At 25.7% G+C, this 16,299-nt stretch overlaps 1 protein-coding gene across 12 annotated transcripts in view; it reads right to left on the bottom strand.

The window, feature by feature from the left end:
• Window positions 1–2,521: 2,521 nt before the first annotated feature.
• LOC142328597 (uncharacterized) overlaps window positions 2,522–16,299 on the bottom strand; it is a 45,783-nt gene continuing 32,005 nt past the window's right edge. For 6 of the 12 annotated variants that reach the window (XM_075372387.1, XM_075372388.1, XM_075372386.1 and 3 more), the window contains one exon: window positions 2,522–3,759. In XM_075372387.1, the coding sequence (XP_075228502.1) occupies window positions 2,572–3,759 (1,188 nt within the window). In that variant the 3' untranslated portion in view covers window positions 2,522–2,571. Of the gene's footprint in view, window positions 3,760–5,631; window positions 5,657–6,269; window positions 6,528–6,934; window positions 7,166–13,196; window positions 13,326–16,299 lie in introns of those variants that run through there. The other 6 variants (XM_075372394.1, XM_075372391.1, XM_075372392.1 and 3 more) reach the window with 6 other exon arrangements.

The following is a 16,299-nucleotide window of genomic DNA, read 5'->3' as shown; positions in this document are numbered from 1 at the left end:
AAAAAATTTATATCATAATAATAATTAAAAAAATGCCCATATTATGGACTAAATTAAATTAAAAAGAGGCTGCAGCTCAGGTTATGACTATGGTATCCTGATGTTGATTTTATCTCTTCTTACAGCAACCGACAGTACAATTTCTGTTAATTGATATTAAATATCTGATTCCCACATATTATTGTTGAGAATTACATTCTGATAGTTTCTATAACAATGTCTATATGCCTCAATATGTAAATATTGTAAAACTAGTGTTAAACTATTAAATTGTTGCAAACTAGTGTTAAAATGTAAATATGTAAAATGTAATAGGGTAAAAATGGGTTTTTTTTTCACATTATCCATCAACATAAAATTTTATATTGGTTAGTTAATTTGATTTTCTTTTATATATTTTATTATAATTAACTAACAATATTATACAAAAAAAGAACTTTATTGGAAAAGGCAAGAAAACGTTCTTTAAAGAAAATTTTACTTAAAATCTAAAATTAAACAAAACAGTATTTAATATTAACCTACCGGGTTGGTCTATTGGTAAACTTGTCATCGTAAATTAGCTGATTTTGAAGTCGAAGTTCTCAGGTTCAAATTCTTATAAAGAATTCGGATTATTACTTACTTATTCGGATTTGAATATTGAGTTACTTTTATTCAGATTTGAATACTTGATCGTGGATACCAGTGTTCTTTGGTGGTTGGGTTTCAATTAATCACATGTCTCAGGAGAAGTCAACCTGAGTTGCTTCAGACTACAAATTTACCAGTACAGTTACAGTACAATGATAAGTAACTAATGACTTTAATTGTTGATGCAACTGTAAATAAAAAAGAGTATTATTACTATTTAATATTGTGTATGAAAAATTATTATCAATCTAGTATACTAGATCTACTAGATACTAGATCAATCTATAAAATAGTATTATAATTATATACTGATAGGAGTAATATATATGTATTACTCTTATCAGTATATAATTACTGCAGTTAAACATTAATTATTAATCTTCAAAACTATTGGGGCTTAATTTTTCTGAAAAAGAAATTTATATGGCTGTACTAAAAAAGGTTATATATATATAATTAACCAATCCATTTAACAAATTTTCTATCATAAATAATACATAATGATAGACCTGTTCTTATTTTTCTCAAGTATAAACATTCTGATTAGAATATAAAGAGGTGAAATTTAATTAAAAATTCTTTAAGAACTGTCACAAAATGATAATGAAATACCTCTTTCAATATCTAAAAGTACATTATGAATACTAAGTACATTTAAAGAAAAAATTATATGAATATAAATGTATAATAGTAAATACATACATTTTAATAAATCTGAATGCTACGTGAAATAATCAAGAATACATATATAACCAGTTACAACGTCAGTCAGATCATATCAGGAATAATAGTAATTTAATTTAATAGTCAGAACATAATTAGGTTAAGTTTTATATTATATACCTAATGTGTACGTAGCAATCTGTTCAACTTATGAACAATAAGTAACCCTATGGTCCAATAAGATAAAATTGATATGTATGACATGCAAAAGAGGTTCAGTCATGTACAGACTCAGGCTGACCATTCCTGAGATGTGTGGTTAATTGAGTCTAGTACTCAAATCCATAACCCACCAGGTTGGTCTAGTGGTGAACATGTCTTCTGAAAACAGCTGATTTCGAAGTCGAGAAATCCAGCATTCAAGTCCTAATAAAGTCAGTTATTTTTACACGGATTTGAATACTAGATTGTGGATACTGGTGTTCTTTGGTGGTTGGGTTTCAATTAACCACACACCTCAGGAATGGTTGAACTGAGACTGTACAAGACTATACTTCATTTACACTCGTGCATATCATCCTCATTCATCCTCTGAAGTATTATCTGAAAGGTAATTACCGGAGGGTAAACAGGAAAAAAGTACTTAAATCCGTATAAAAGTAATTTACCTTTATGAGGATATGAACTTCAGAACCTTCAACTTTTAAAAAGAGCTGTTACACAGCAATTTACAACGGTGATTTTACCTCTAGACTAGCCCAGTGGGTTTATATTATTAATATATTGTTTAATAACTAGTCAAATCTAAAACTAAATTCTATCAGAATATTATGTGTTAAACCATTAATGTAGAAAAATATTCAGTATAGAAAGGAACAGATTTTGTAGTTAGAATAACATGAACATAGATTCTCAAAATATAATACTAGTCAATAGGTACTGCTATATATTTATTTTACATTTTACAAAGTGAAATTAGACTATAGATATAAATATATTAATAAATTTTTCTGAATGTAAATTATTTTTACATTATTTTTACTATGAATGTAAATTATTTTTAATATTTTTGCATCAAAGCAGATCCATGGAAATTTTTTCTAAAGAAGAATCTTCACAAATAATATTATTTTAATGAATAATTGTATTTATATAAAATTATGTCTTCCACTATTTATTTAAGTTAAATATTTTGCTGGAAAAATGAGGAATGAAGAGTCTGCAATAAAAATGTTAACTTTTATTTCTGCAATTAATAATAAAAATAGATTATAGTTAGAGTAAACCTACTTCAATATAATAATCAAGAAATTCTGGAATTATTTGTAAAAAAGTTTTATTTTTACAAGTAACTGAATAAGGATTATGTTTATCTTTCGGAAAATCATTGCTATAATCATCTTCAGTTACATTATCAAAATTTAATGCATTCTTTGAATCAAGTGTACATATTGGCATGGTAGATACTGCTATCATTAAACCAAAACAATCAAGACGATGTAATGAAGCATTTAGTTTTTCAATCGTTAATTTCTTTGATTCTAAAATATTTTCATTAAAATAATTAACATAAATTGTTTTTAATTCCTGTATATCTCCCCTATTACGTACACTTGTATTAAAAAACATATGTAAATCCATTGCTGGAGATCCCCATCTACAAAACTGAAAATCAATAAGTTTTACATCATTTATATGGTTCTCATCATCATAATTATATAAAATATTTGTTGTCCAAAAATCTCCATGAATAAATACATTAATTTCATCATCTTTTGGTTTAACTTCTTCTTTTAAAATATTCCACATTCGTTCACCGGCATTCTGTAATTTAGCACTGTACTTTTTAAGATGTGGTATACTTTCAAATTCTTTTCCCATTATTTTAAAACCATTTATATGGAATGATCTATTATAAAAATTATTATCAGTAAATAACGTCTCGTTATTTATTTTATCAAATAAGTTTGGATATTTCTCATGTGTAAGAACTGATGCTGCGTGCAATTCAGCTAATATTTTTATAGCAGCTTTACAATGTTCAAAATCTAATTTATCTATTCGATTTGCCATTTGGTAACCTTTCAATTTTAAATCTTCTAATACTAAAACTTCTTTTTTAAATGATCCTAGTCTTAACGGCGTAAAAGATTTTCCTGAAATTTCACTTATTCTTGGGAGTATGTCATGATATGAAATCAATTCTTTATATAGCGTTAATGATTCTTTAGAAAAATTGCACAGAATACCTTCAGGATAAGTTTTTACAATTATTTTTGTTTGTTCATCTGAATTTTTACCTTGTCGACGAAAATTGACAACAACTCTGAGTAATGTACTAAGATAATGTTCACCCTTTGCTGCTGCAGGTTCTGCATTAAATGAGATGATATCAACTCCTCCAAGGGCATCAGACACTAATTCGTTTGTCAGAAGATCTTGGAGAACTTTATTTTCCTCCATCTATAACAAAAAGAATCAAATATATCAATATATGAAATATTTCTTTTCCATTTGGTGCTTTTGAAAACCATTAAAAATAAATCAAAATAGATCAGTAAAATTATGTCTGAAAAATAAAAATAGTGCTTGTTTTATAAAAATCTTAATTTGCCTTACATTCCTGAAGAATTAATAATTATCCAAAATGAAATCTTAGTAAAAATATTCTATGTTCCTTTATAAAATCATTCTTGTTGAGATTACCTGTGATATAATAATTTTTTCATTGTATCTTCTGCATGGCATATATCTCTTCAAATTTACAAGCTATAAATTTGAGATACACAGCAGGTAAGAATCCAATGATAAAACACATTCAACTAGAATATGTGCAAAATGTGCCTATTAAGAAATATAATAATCCTAGAATAGTCATTGTTAATTTGTAATAAAAATTTGTGTAAAGTCATTAAAAATGATATATCTAGCTTTTAATTCCAGCTGATTGTTACGTTATCATTGTTTATTTAACACTATCTCACACTAAATCATTTATATAAATTATTTATTTATATCTATATGATTACGTCATATAATTGTACTAATGGTTAAGTTTTATCACAACTCAATTTCTATCATTTTCTGTAAATTCTGAAGAATTATACTTCCGTTTTTGCATACGGTGAATGTTACAGGATTAGATAATTGTATATCATGAGGAATCTTTCCATTTTTCACCTTATATCTCTATCCCACAAAAATTGTATACACATGAAAATGCAATATAAAGTATACAAAACATTCAAAAAATGTTAACTTAGATCAGTATAGTTTTTATAGGGAAAACATTTTTTCTCTACAGATTATAATTATCACTGTCAACATCTGTTTTAAAACGCATTTTATTAAACAAAAAAAAAGCAAAGGTGAGTCTTTCAGGTTTAATTTAATAATTAAATTAAACCTGAAAATTTTGTGAATAAAATACCTTTTTTTACTTCAGCACCACATTATAAAATGTAAAATCATTTATACATTTAATTTTACAGAAAACACTACAAAATGAGAATTAATTTATTACGAATAGATAAACCACTCATTCCAGATATTCTTCACTATATGAAATGCATGTACTTTGTGCATTAGTATGATCTTTAAGTATATGTCATTAGTGAAAATGTTTTATATTACAACAAAACAGATTACTGAGAAGTGATGAAGTTATATGCTGTAATTTCACTGAAAACAGAAAATACATGCTATAGTCTAGAAAAAGTTTTTTGTTTAAATAATATTTATTGCTACTGTGAAAATATACTGGTAACATTTAAAACAACACTTCATACTGTTGTTAGTACTTAAATAATATTTGTCTTCCTTATTTGAGATAATAAATTAATGTATAAAAGTTTCTAAATAATCTGGCCTTCTAAAATCTTCACATTCTATTTCAATAATTAAGATTGAAAATTGAAATTTACATTCCATTTAAACAACTTATTATATTTTCTATTCAGACGTAATTATTTGGCTTTTCTGAGAAAAAATCAGATCAATCTAATGGAAACAAAGATGTAGCAAGGAAGGAGCTTGAAACTAGTCCTCATTTTTTTTTTTGGTTTAGAAATTATGAATTAATCCTTTTTTAGAATAAGCTTGATCAGTCTTTACATGAACAAAACTGAATATGCAAATGAAATATGCCAACTACAAGTTAAACAAAACTGGGACATATAATATTCTCAATTTAATTTTAATTAACTTATTTTTATAATATTCTGAATTTTTATATCATAAATTACCCATTTTATATTGTAGAATACTGCGAAACAGCTCCTACCCTGTCCCAAAAAAATAAAATAAATTCTGGTTATGTTTTCAATGAAGGCTTACCTATGCTGCTTAGAAGAAACAATGGTTTATAAAAAAACATTTTTGTCAGAGAAAAGCAGTTCTTGAATTTCTTTGTGACTTAATAGTAATAATTTATTTTGTGTTTATAACCTTTTATAATCCAATAATGATATCATTAATCTAGGTAAATGTAAATAGTCTATCATTACACTTTATAATATAATTTATTGTCATTTTCTTGCCAGTAAAGGCATAAATATTTGTGTCCAGTTAATATTTATCAAATGACCTTGAACTACACCAGTTTTATAAATTTTTAGGTATCTATTTACTTTCTTTTATCATGGCTTTGTTTAATAAAGCAAACAGTATTTAGATAAATGTTCATTATATTGATAGAAAAAAAAAGAACATACCTAATTTTAACATAAAAGTATGTAAAAATCATACACTTTCTGTAGTAAGCTGTTTTCTCTGTACTAATTTAAGTTGTGTTTCAGTAATAAATATTGTATTTAATATAATTTTCTTTATTATCCAACCACAATAACTTGCTTTCATTCAGATTTTTACAAAGGTTGGTTGCTATGAACATGATTTTGGCTAAGGAATTAGCTTTAATGAAGAATATAACATATAACAGAGTTATAAAGATTTTTAGACCACACATTACTTACAAAAAAAAGTTAATCTTCCGTGTAGCATGCATTATTTCATAGAACACTATGTAGAATAATATATTCCAATATTGTAATAAATAATATTTTAATAAAATTATTAAAAATTATGAATGATTCACTTTTACATTAGATGGAAATTGTTCTACCACAGCAGACTTATGACACTGATTATCCAGAATCTTCTTAGCCAAGTGAATTTACCCATGGTATTATTGCTTTTGAGAAACACCATTAACAAAAATTCCAATTGTAATACTGTAAAATGAATATGAAAAACAATTTTCATATAATTCGAAAGATGGTTTTTTTTTACTATTTTAAAATGTTATTTTCATCATGCAGTTCAACATAATAATTTGTATTCATACTTTACTACAGATTTAGATATGTAACTTTATGAATGTACTGATCATCTCAACAAAAAAAATGTTAATAACGATAAGGCTTTTGACTGAATAAGAAATTTGATCTGATAAATTAAAATTACCATCACACTATTTCATTAATTTCTAATACATTAATTGAACATATTTGTTTAAATAATAATAATAATAATTTTTGAAATGAAATCGATTACTAGATTCCTAATAATTAATTAGCCACAAATGTGTCTTAAGAAAATTTGTAAGACTTGTAGTAGTTTATTAATACTAATCACTTACTGTGTTGATCCAAATCTAAATTTTACACTATTTATTCAAATTTATTAATGAAGAAAAATGTACGGATAATTTTATCACGATGTAGCAATTTAAATTAATATGCTTATATCTATCTTAAACTGTTTATTATACAATAATTTAATATGAAGAGCACTGTTCGTTTTCTCTTTGCATGAACTAAACTGTATTACTACAAACAAGGTATAAAGTTCACTCTCCAGCTATGATTGGTTGTTTATATCTAAAGTGGATAATGACTTATGCAATACATTATTAAATTTTATCAGCAGTATTATCAACCAGTACTGTAAGATGTAATTTGAAAAAAGTCTTTGTTGTATATTAATTTTAATCCGTAAATTCCTTTTTATTAAAAAAAATAATAAGACCGCATGATAATAATATTACTTAAGAAGGCATAAATTTCAGTCAGGATTTATCTTCTTTTTTATGGTGTTGTTACTTAACATTTAAAACTTTGTTTTTTGGAGATATTTTCATGTTTGTTTATCTATTAGAAAATGCCACTTTAAATATTTGTAAAAATTTTGTTATCTTAATTTATTATTTAAATATGTATTTCTATTTAAATAACACAAACCTTTAGAATATAAATAATATAAATAACACAGAAACAATAATGGAACCAAAGAATAAATATATTGTAATATCAGTTAAGGGGGTTAAGTAATCCTTCACTGTCCCTAAACAACTCCTTCTCTTGTCTGTCAATGAAATAAATAAACAAATATTTTATTTAGATTACATTACACTTATACGTAGATCTATCAATATTGGCAAGTCTGCTAATCCTGATTGCAAACATAAAGGAAATGCTCCTGCATTTTCCTGGAAGGAACAGGGTAAAAATAGAGAAATCAGGGCAACGTTATAATGATAAATAAAAAAGAAAAATGTTTGTAGTATAATGTTTGTATTCTTACCAATCTGGAGACTTTACTTCTTAATTATGTATTTCTAAAAAACTTAATTTTCCTTAATGGTTTATCTTTATGTTAAAGAATGCGTGACAGTAGTCTATTTTTATTTAAATTTCCCTAAATGTTATGCCTTCTATGGTAAAATGAAATATCAACCACCTAGTTGAAATATGAACCCTTAATTTTTAGGATAAAATTTTATCAAATTTGTTTAAACTTAAATATTATTTTAGTTTAAATACAAAAAAAAATTATTATAATAATATTAGTTATAAACAAAAATACACTAAATATTAACTTTTGCCGATAACACAGGAAACCCAGGTTGTCTTAAGAAAGGCAACCTAGGCGGTTTCTTATACCGAAGGGTCACCATAAGAAAAAATTGGCAAAAACATCAAATTTTTAATTTGAAGCTATGACTTCCGCATAATCTTACATATCACCATCAAAGCTTATAGTCAAATCCATTTTTAGATACCATCCTAAAATCATATTTTACATTTTAGTGAGTTTAATTTAAGTGGTGTTTTAACATTTTTTCAATGTATTTTTTTTATTTTCTACTTTTTAGTGCATTTAATGTAAAAATGGTTTTTAAAAAGTTTTTTATATATTTTTTTATTTTTTACTTTTTACTCTTCATAAGTTTATACTTTACAGCTACGCTAGCACACAGTTTTGAGCGTATTTAACAAAAGATCAGATTTGTACGTTTTATGGTAAATGAATGCAATCAAAACATACAGGTAAAAGATTTAATTTCCGGATAATCAAGATCCGATCGATCAAGAGTGTACCCGATCCGTTAAACTGTTAGTGCTCGACCTACTGACACATACGCCGTTTGAATCGTGAAAATCGGACGAACAGTTGCCAAGATATTAAGGTGGCACCCCATCGCACCCCTTCCACAGCTTCTGAACGGTGCCTCGGGGGACTTGAAAATATTATCATCCAGCGGGTACCACTGGGAGCGAATGGGGTATCTCCAAGAGTGTTGAAGAAATTTTTCAGAGCACTGGGACCGACCGTTTTCGAGATATTTTCGATTTTCCACCAAATATTCAGATCCGGTTAAAAGTACTAAATTTTCCCAAAATTTCAATATATATTTCGCATATGTATTGATATATGTACGGTATATCGATATATAATAATATTACACGTATACACCTGACCACCACGAGAAATGTACTAATGAACTGGGATTTTCCGCTTATGATCGGTACATTCTGGTACGCACACACAGACACACATACAAATGCCATTTAGGGTAGGGTAAAATGTTATTGCATTCTTTGTTTATATTTCAAGTAAGGAAGCAGTCACAGTTTAATTAGCTGTTGAATAAGAATGATATATAAGAATGTTTTACATTCATACATATCATTCTCATTCATTCTCTGAAGTAATGTCCTACAGTGTTCCGGAGGCTATACAGAAAAAAGAGAGATCATTTGATCTCAACTGATACAGTTCCTGGCAAGAGTCTAGCAATTTTTCTCATATCATTTTATTCATCATCCCATCTTTCTCATTAAAAAATACATACAAAAGCATGTACAAGGTCGTAGAGTAAAACAAGTTTTCAAATTTAATTTAAGCTCTTTATACATTATAGTTGATTCCTTTTTTTTATTTTTTTATTTTATTTTTTTTTTTAGAATAACGTAAAAAACCAAGATAATTATTGTTATACTCTTTTTAGCTAAAAACCAGTACTAAATATGATAACATGTTAAAGTGATTAAAAATTATAAACTGCTCACTACAAATTACATGGAAATTTTCCTCTAAGAGAACTTTTCAAAACTAATTATGTAGCTCTGTTTAGAATAAATTGATTGAAGATGAATCTGTACAATCTAGTACAGAATTTAGTCTAAAGGACTAAAAAGTCCTTTAAAGTATCTATTTTTATATAACTTGAAAGTGAATTTTTAATGTTCTTAAAAGTATGATTGTGTATACATTAGAAAAAAAATTATCTACTTTTTGATAATATATTTTTAATTATTTTTTTTACTGCTGCTTACATATTTAGTAACAATAAAATAAAAAAATGAATGGTTTTTTATTTATTTTTTTTTTTTGAATATTTGAAGTATGGAATTGGAATTTGCCATTCACATTTTTTTTACAGTGTTTTGATTATTTTTTATAAATTATTTATGTTTTTGAGAAATAACCATTACCCAAACAGTTGTATTCAAAAATCATAGCTTTTAGCTTTGCATTTTATTGTTTTTTAAATCAAAGTTATTGACAGTAATGTAAATGTTTTTGAAAACGCGTCATATTTGTTACACTATCAAATTAATGTGTAATATGATAAACTAAAAATTTACTGCAGATTTATTTATTGGTGAGCTGAATATAATTTTAATGAAATGATCATGAATTTTTGGTTGCACTTATTAGACCAAGATGTGATAATTGACAACATTTGATAGTTAGGATACAATACCGAGGAATGTACAGCAATTTCTATTAAGAAATTATGAGTATTCATAATCTTAGTAGTTAGTAATAATATAAAGAGCATTTCGACTTACAGAAACCTAAAGAGAAGTTTAGAAAACATCAGAAACTATAAAAAAATTTGTCTGATTAATTTTCTGGTTCCTTTGGTTGAATATTTTTATTGATTTAGAAAAACCTGTTCTATCTTTGATACGGTACTGATAAATCTGCAAGAAATGCCATTTACATAATCTTATTCTTGATAAAAAAAATGATTCTCCCTGATTATATTTATTTTTTAATTAATTTTAAAAAAGTGTGCTAATTTAGTGATCTTTATTTATTTTTATTTTTAGCCATGTGTTCAAGCTTTACTCTTTAACAAATGGACCTATTTTTATGACTATTTATTTTAGGTAGGAAGTTCCTTTGATGTTCTTGTTAATCTTTATCCAGATAACCTAAGTGGAAGAGGTTTTTTAAACAATAAAGCATACTTTAATTTTTTTTTTCATTTTTCATTGCTTAGTATTGGATTTTATTCCAGTATTAAAATTATTTTTACCCGAAAAGGATTAGTAGGAAAACTTAAGAAAACTTTAACTAATTATATTCTGTAAGTTATTAAGGAAAAAAATAATATACATTCCTGAATTACAAACAGCCAGTACAGAACCAGTATAGTTAGTTTCTATTTCTTTGTATTTTTTTTTTTTTTTTATTAAAGTGCAAGTTTCTTGTCTTTGCAATTTCTTGAAAGCAGCCTTTTTTCATTTGAACATGTTTTGTTGGAATATTTTTAAATAAAAAAAGCTAGTATTATATATGACTTCCCTGGCTACACCAGTCAAGTCATTATTATCAAAATAAGATTTAAGCATCAAAATTTCTCAATTTTGAATAAAAAATTTTTGATTTTAGGGGCTTCTTACTCAGGGAAAATGTAGGAAAACTTATTTATAAAGAAGTGGTCCCTAACAATATAAAATTAACTAAAAGAACTGATTAAAAATATTGAAAAAATACATACAACATATATGAAAGTAATGAAAATAATTACTTCTCATTTTGGTTCAAGAATATATAATATAGAGGCAAACGCTACTTTAATTTTAATACAAAATGAAATGATGAAAAAGATATAAAAAAATTTGTAATAAAAATTAAAAGTTAGAGCAAAAAAAACAGGATATATATTTTTTAGAAGAGGAGAATAAATTTTAACAAAGTTTTTCTAAATGTTTATAAATTAAAGCATAAACAAATTCACTTCAGAAAAATTTTCCCTAAATCTAACATCCCCATCAATAGAGGCTAAAATAAGAAAAGGAACATTTTCAAAAAGCTTTTCTACAGTTTAGTACCAAGGTCTATAATTTTTTTAAAAATGTAGATATTTCTTGATAGCTGTACACATGAGTAAACTTTTTTTTTTAATTTTTGAAACATATTTTAACTTAAGGTTGATTTAGAGCAAAAGAACACAAACGTATTTTTAGTTTTAAAAGGTAGGGGGTTGATTTTTTGAAAAATATTTTTTTGGATTATTTATATGCACATTTTAAAAAACAAATTTCTTTAAAAAGATTTTCTCTAAATTGTCTATACAGAAAATTGAAATTGGTTTTTTCACGATAGCCTCCCACTTCTTTATATATTTTGAAAAAATTACAATCAATGTTCCATATATAGAAATATTTAAGCCAAATTTGAAGAAAATGGGTTTGGTTAATCTTGAAATATAAGGCCAAAAGCAGCATGACACACATACGTATATATATGCTCATACATACGTATGTTTTTTTTTATCTGGATGAACTAGTTGGACCCTAAAATGTAAAGATTTGCAAAAAATTGGTTTGACAAAACGATATCCCATTTTTGATCTGGTCACCATACTTTCCCCTTAAATTTAGCTAATCTAACTGTATTCGCTAGGAAAGTAATAATGTGAAGTAAAAGGAGGGTTTGTTTAGAAATAGAAATGATTCTGACTTAAAAAAAAAACAGTCCTAATAATTTTTTTTTTCAATTTTTCTTTGTTTTTACTTTTTGAAGATGTACCAGATTAAATAAGTTGTAGATTACTGATAGTCATTTTTAATTTGGCTTTGACTTCAAAAAGCTAAATTTAAAGAACTAAAAAATATTTTTTTTTACTTTTTAGGACAAAATGTTTTAAGAATATTAATATTATTATTTTAAATTCTTTTTATGTCTATGGTTTATAACACAATTGCATATTTGTGATATGATTTACCTAACGCGTTTTCCTGTACCGCAAATTGTATTGGGAAATGAACTAATGATTTTTTTTAGCATTACTTGACCTCACACATGCTTCTGTATATTTTTTAATGAGATGGATAAAATTGAAGGTAGGTGAAAAAAATGACAGACCCTTGCCAGGAATCAATCTGGAGGCTGGGTGACTTATAAGTCAGCATTTATTTCTTAATTCTTGGTATTCTAAATTATTTTCTAGCATATAACAGGCTTATTTATTAATTAATAAGTACAAAACACATTATATAAAATGTTATTTCAAGTTTTACATTTTTTTTAATTTTATGCCCTTAAAAATATTAATGATTATTGACACTTTACAAATTATATGGAAATTGTTCTTATAGAACCAGTAATGTCACTGAAGAAGGAACTTCTTATTAATTAGTCTAAAAATGATCTTTTGAAAGAACAATTTCCATGTAATTTAAAAGTTAGTCATTATATTTTTTAATATTACTGAAGTAATATCATCGTTCAACACCTATCTATAAGAGTCTTTTCTTCATTTTTCTTGACAAAACCAGAGGAATTTGCTTACTATGATTATTATAAACAAGATAACTTACTATCTTCAATGTACTAGAGAGTGATGGAAATACATTAAATGAGCTCTTTATCAGTTCATTAGTTATACTGTATTCTAGTGGTTGTTCCAAGATGACTAAGGTGTCTTGAAAAAGGTAATTTGATGTATACTGTAAAAAATTATAGCAAAAGTTTCTTTTGTTAATAATGTAGGTAGTATAATTAAAGAAATTAAATAGAAATGTGTTTTTAATTATGTCTTTATCTTCTCTCAAATAATTAAAAATGTATATAACGTATTAATATTTTTATAACTTTTACATGTTTATTCTTCTGTGTATAAAAAAAAATTAAATTTATAATAGTGTCAGTAAATCATTTTATTCAGTGCAGAATAACAATTTTATTGCTCTTTTAAGAACACTTAAAATTTTCTAAAAAAAATTTTAAGCAATCATTTTTAATAAGTTACGTAATTTATTTATTTATAACTATACCATTATATTATTTTCTCAAGCTAAAATTACATCAGTAATTTTATGATACATATTTTTTTTCATTGTAAATATTCTAAGAGCAATAAATAAATAATACTGGTGCATCTGAAGTCAATATAAAATTTAAGCATAAAATTTAATGGATGTATATGATGTGTTATAGTTTTATATTGCAATATTTTACAGCTCTATTTCATCATTTCATAAAAAAAATAATAACTACTGAATGTATGCTGTAAAAAATATTGTTTACATACGTATAATAAATGAATTGTAGGGTAAATAACGTAAATTTTAAATATGGATGAACTAAAAACGCAAAATTATTTAGGAGAATTTAACTACTTTATGATTCCATTATGAATTATGATTTTTTTAATTTTCTTTCATATTCCTATTTTGCTGTTTATTATGATATATCAAACTAGTTTTGTAATTTAGTTTCCTAAGCAATTTATGCACACAATTACTTTATATTTTATTACAGTTCTTCTAGGTTATCTATTGAAATGTCTACTCCAAGGAATTTGGTTTATTTTTTATGTTTCTGATTTTAATTTTTCTTTGTTAATTCGTTCTCATTCACATAAATATACTTATTTGTGTGTGTGCGCGCGCATGTGTGTGTAAGCTATATGTTGTTATTAGGTGAAAGACTTGCATGAATTTCATCAGTGTTGCCAATAGACATAATATAAAACACATTTGTTTTATCAGTAGTAACTCAAGGTCATTCTACGGCAATGAATTTCAACACTGGTTGTGCTTTGTTGTACTGACAACAAAGCAATACTCAATACTGCAGTGACTGATTGAGCATCAGTACAGTCTAATGAATGTTATGGAATTATCTATACTATTATATAAAGGGAAAAATGGTTTTTGTTTTCTTTGGGATAAACAAAAAAAAAGCCACCCAATCAATCGCAACCAAATTTTTATCCACGTTCTTGGCATAACTGAGAAAGTTTTTAGATATATTTCATCTCAAAAAAAAAAATAATATATTTATGTAGTAATGAAGATTTGCCTGTTGAAGCACAAACTTTAATGAATTGAATTATTTAGCTGTGAACTGTGAGTCTCTATCACTGTGTGAGCTGGGTTTGAACTGAATGATTCAAATCACTTAAATGAATATATACAAAAATAATAGAATTAAATTTGCATTAAATAAAATAAAATTTATATATTAGCATGTCTTTCTTATAACTGTGATGTGTAAAGTAGCTAAAATATTACAGATTTGTGAGATCAAATCTCTTTTCTCAAAGAGTAATGTTGCACTAGAGAGCAAGTATGTATGATGAACAAGGTACTGATGTAAGCTGTAGAATTGAATGTCAGTTCGTTTTGATGAGTGTTATAGCACAGCATGCTAATATGAAACAGTTTTTGTTGCACTATGAAGAATATAGTAAAACCTAATTACTTCTCTTTTTTCCTGTTAGTCTGTTATGTAGTGTTTATTAATTTGAGAGGATGTGACATTTTTGGGACTGAATTGTATTATATGAGATAATCTGCACTATAATTTTCTTTACTTTTCATATATGAGTAGTATTAATTCTTTTAATTTGGTTTCAGTGCACCTAATTCAGAAAAAAAAAATTTTATTAATTAAGCTATTACTGATAAAATATAACATGTTACATGACAAAATTCATTTAAAATATAGCCAGTTAGTGTTTAGAAGTTTAGTATTTCAGCTTTGAAATTTTGCAAAATAATATTTTAATGAATCCTCTAATAATAGTAAAACCATTTTTTTCATTTTTATAATTTTAAAATAAGGCTAAGAAAACAGCCTTTTATATACTTAAAGTGATTGCTTGAGGAAAGGTCAACACATTTCTATTTCATTAGCATTTTATTTTTACCTGCTTGTGTCAAGATACTTTGTGTGAACTTATTAAATAATGTGATATTCTGAAAGTTCCCAAATATCTAACCCAAATTTCTTGATTTGGAGCATCTATCAACTGTTCATGTGGTAAGGTAACCTGTAGTTTATTAGATCCATGGATTTACTAGGCCGATAACAAAATGGTGGCCAGGAACAGTATCAACAGTTGACATTAAAATAACTGGTTCATCTGGTCCTTGAACTATCAACTCCCACAAGGCTTGTAATATTCACCTCCAACATTCTGACACATCATATTTTGTGTAAAAATAGACTGGTTGATATTAAATTTTTTACAAACATTCTTTTATCATATTAAAAAAAAGTTACTATTTTAATAGAACTACTTTTATTATTTAAAAAAATTGTAGTTCTTAAAATTTCTATTTTTTTTCCTCATCTAGTTTAAAACAGTTCATTAAGTTTTTTTTTTTGAAAATAACAAGAATTTTTATTCTAATTATTTATCTTAGATCTTGAGATCCTCATTTTCGTTATACTATGATTCATGATTTTAAATAATAAAGTTAGAAAAATTACACATCATAATATGTAAACTTTTTTTTAGCTGTAGAGTATTTTCTTTTCATCATTTGTAAAAAAATCATGTATGTAAGTAGATTGAAAATGGGAAGAATATTTTTAATAAGATACAGTATATAAATGAATTTATTTTTTTTTGTTTTGATGATTTAATCCATTACAGAAGCTTGAAGCTTGTACATGGGAATGTGAAAATGG

This window comes from Lycorma delicatula, chromosome 8, assembly GCF_047948215.1.
Source record: "Lycorma delicatula isolate Av1 chromosome 8, ASM4794821v1, whole genome shotgun sequence".
Taxonomy (NCBI): Eukaryota; Metazoa; Arthropoda; class Insecta; order Hemiptera; family Fulgoridae; genus Lycorma; species Lycorma delicatula.
This window is presented reverse-complemented; position numbering and strand designations above follow the sequence as displayed.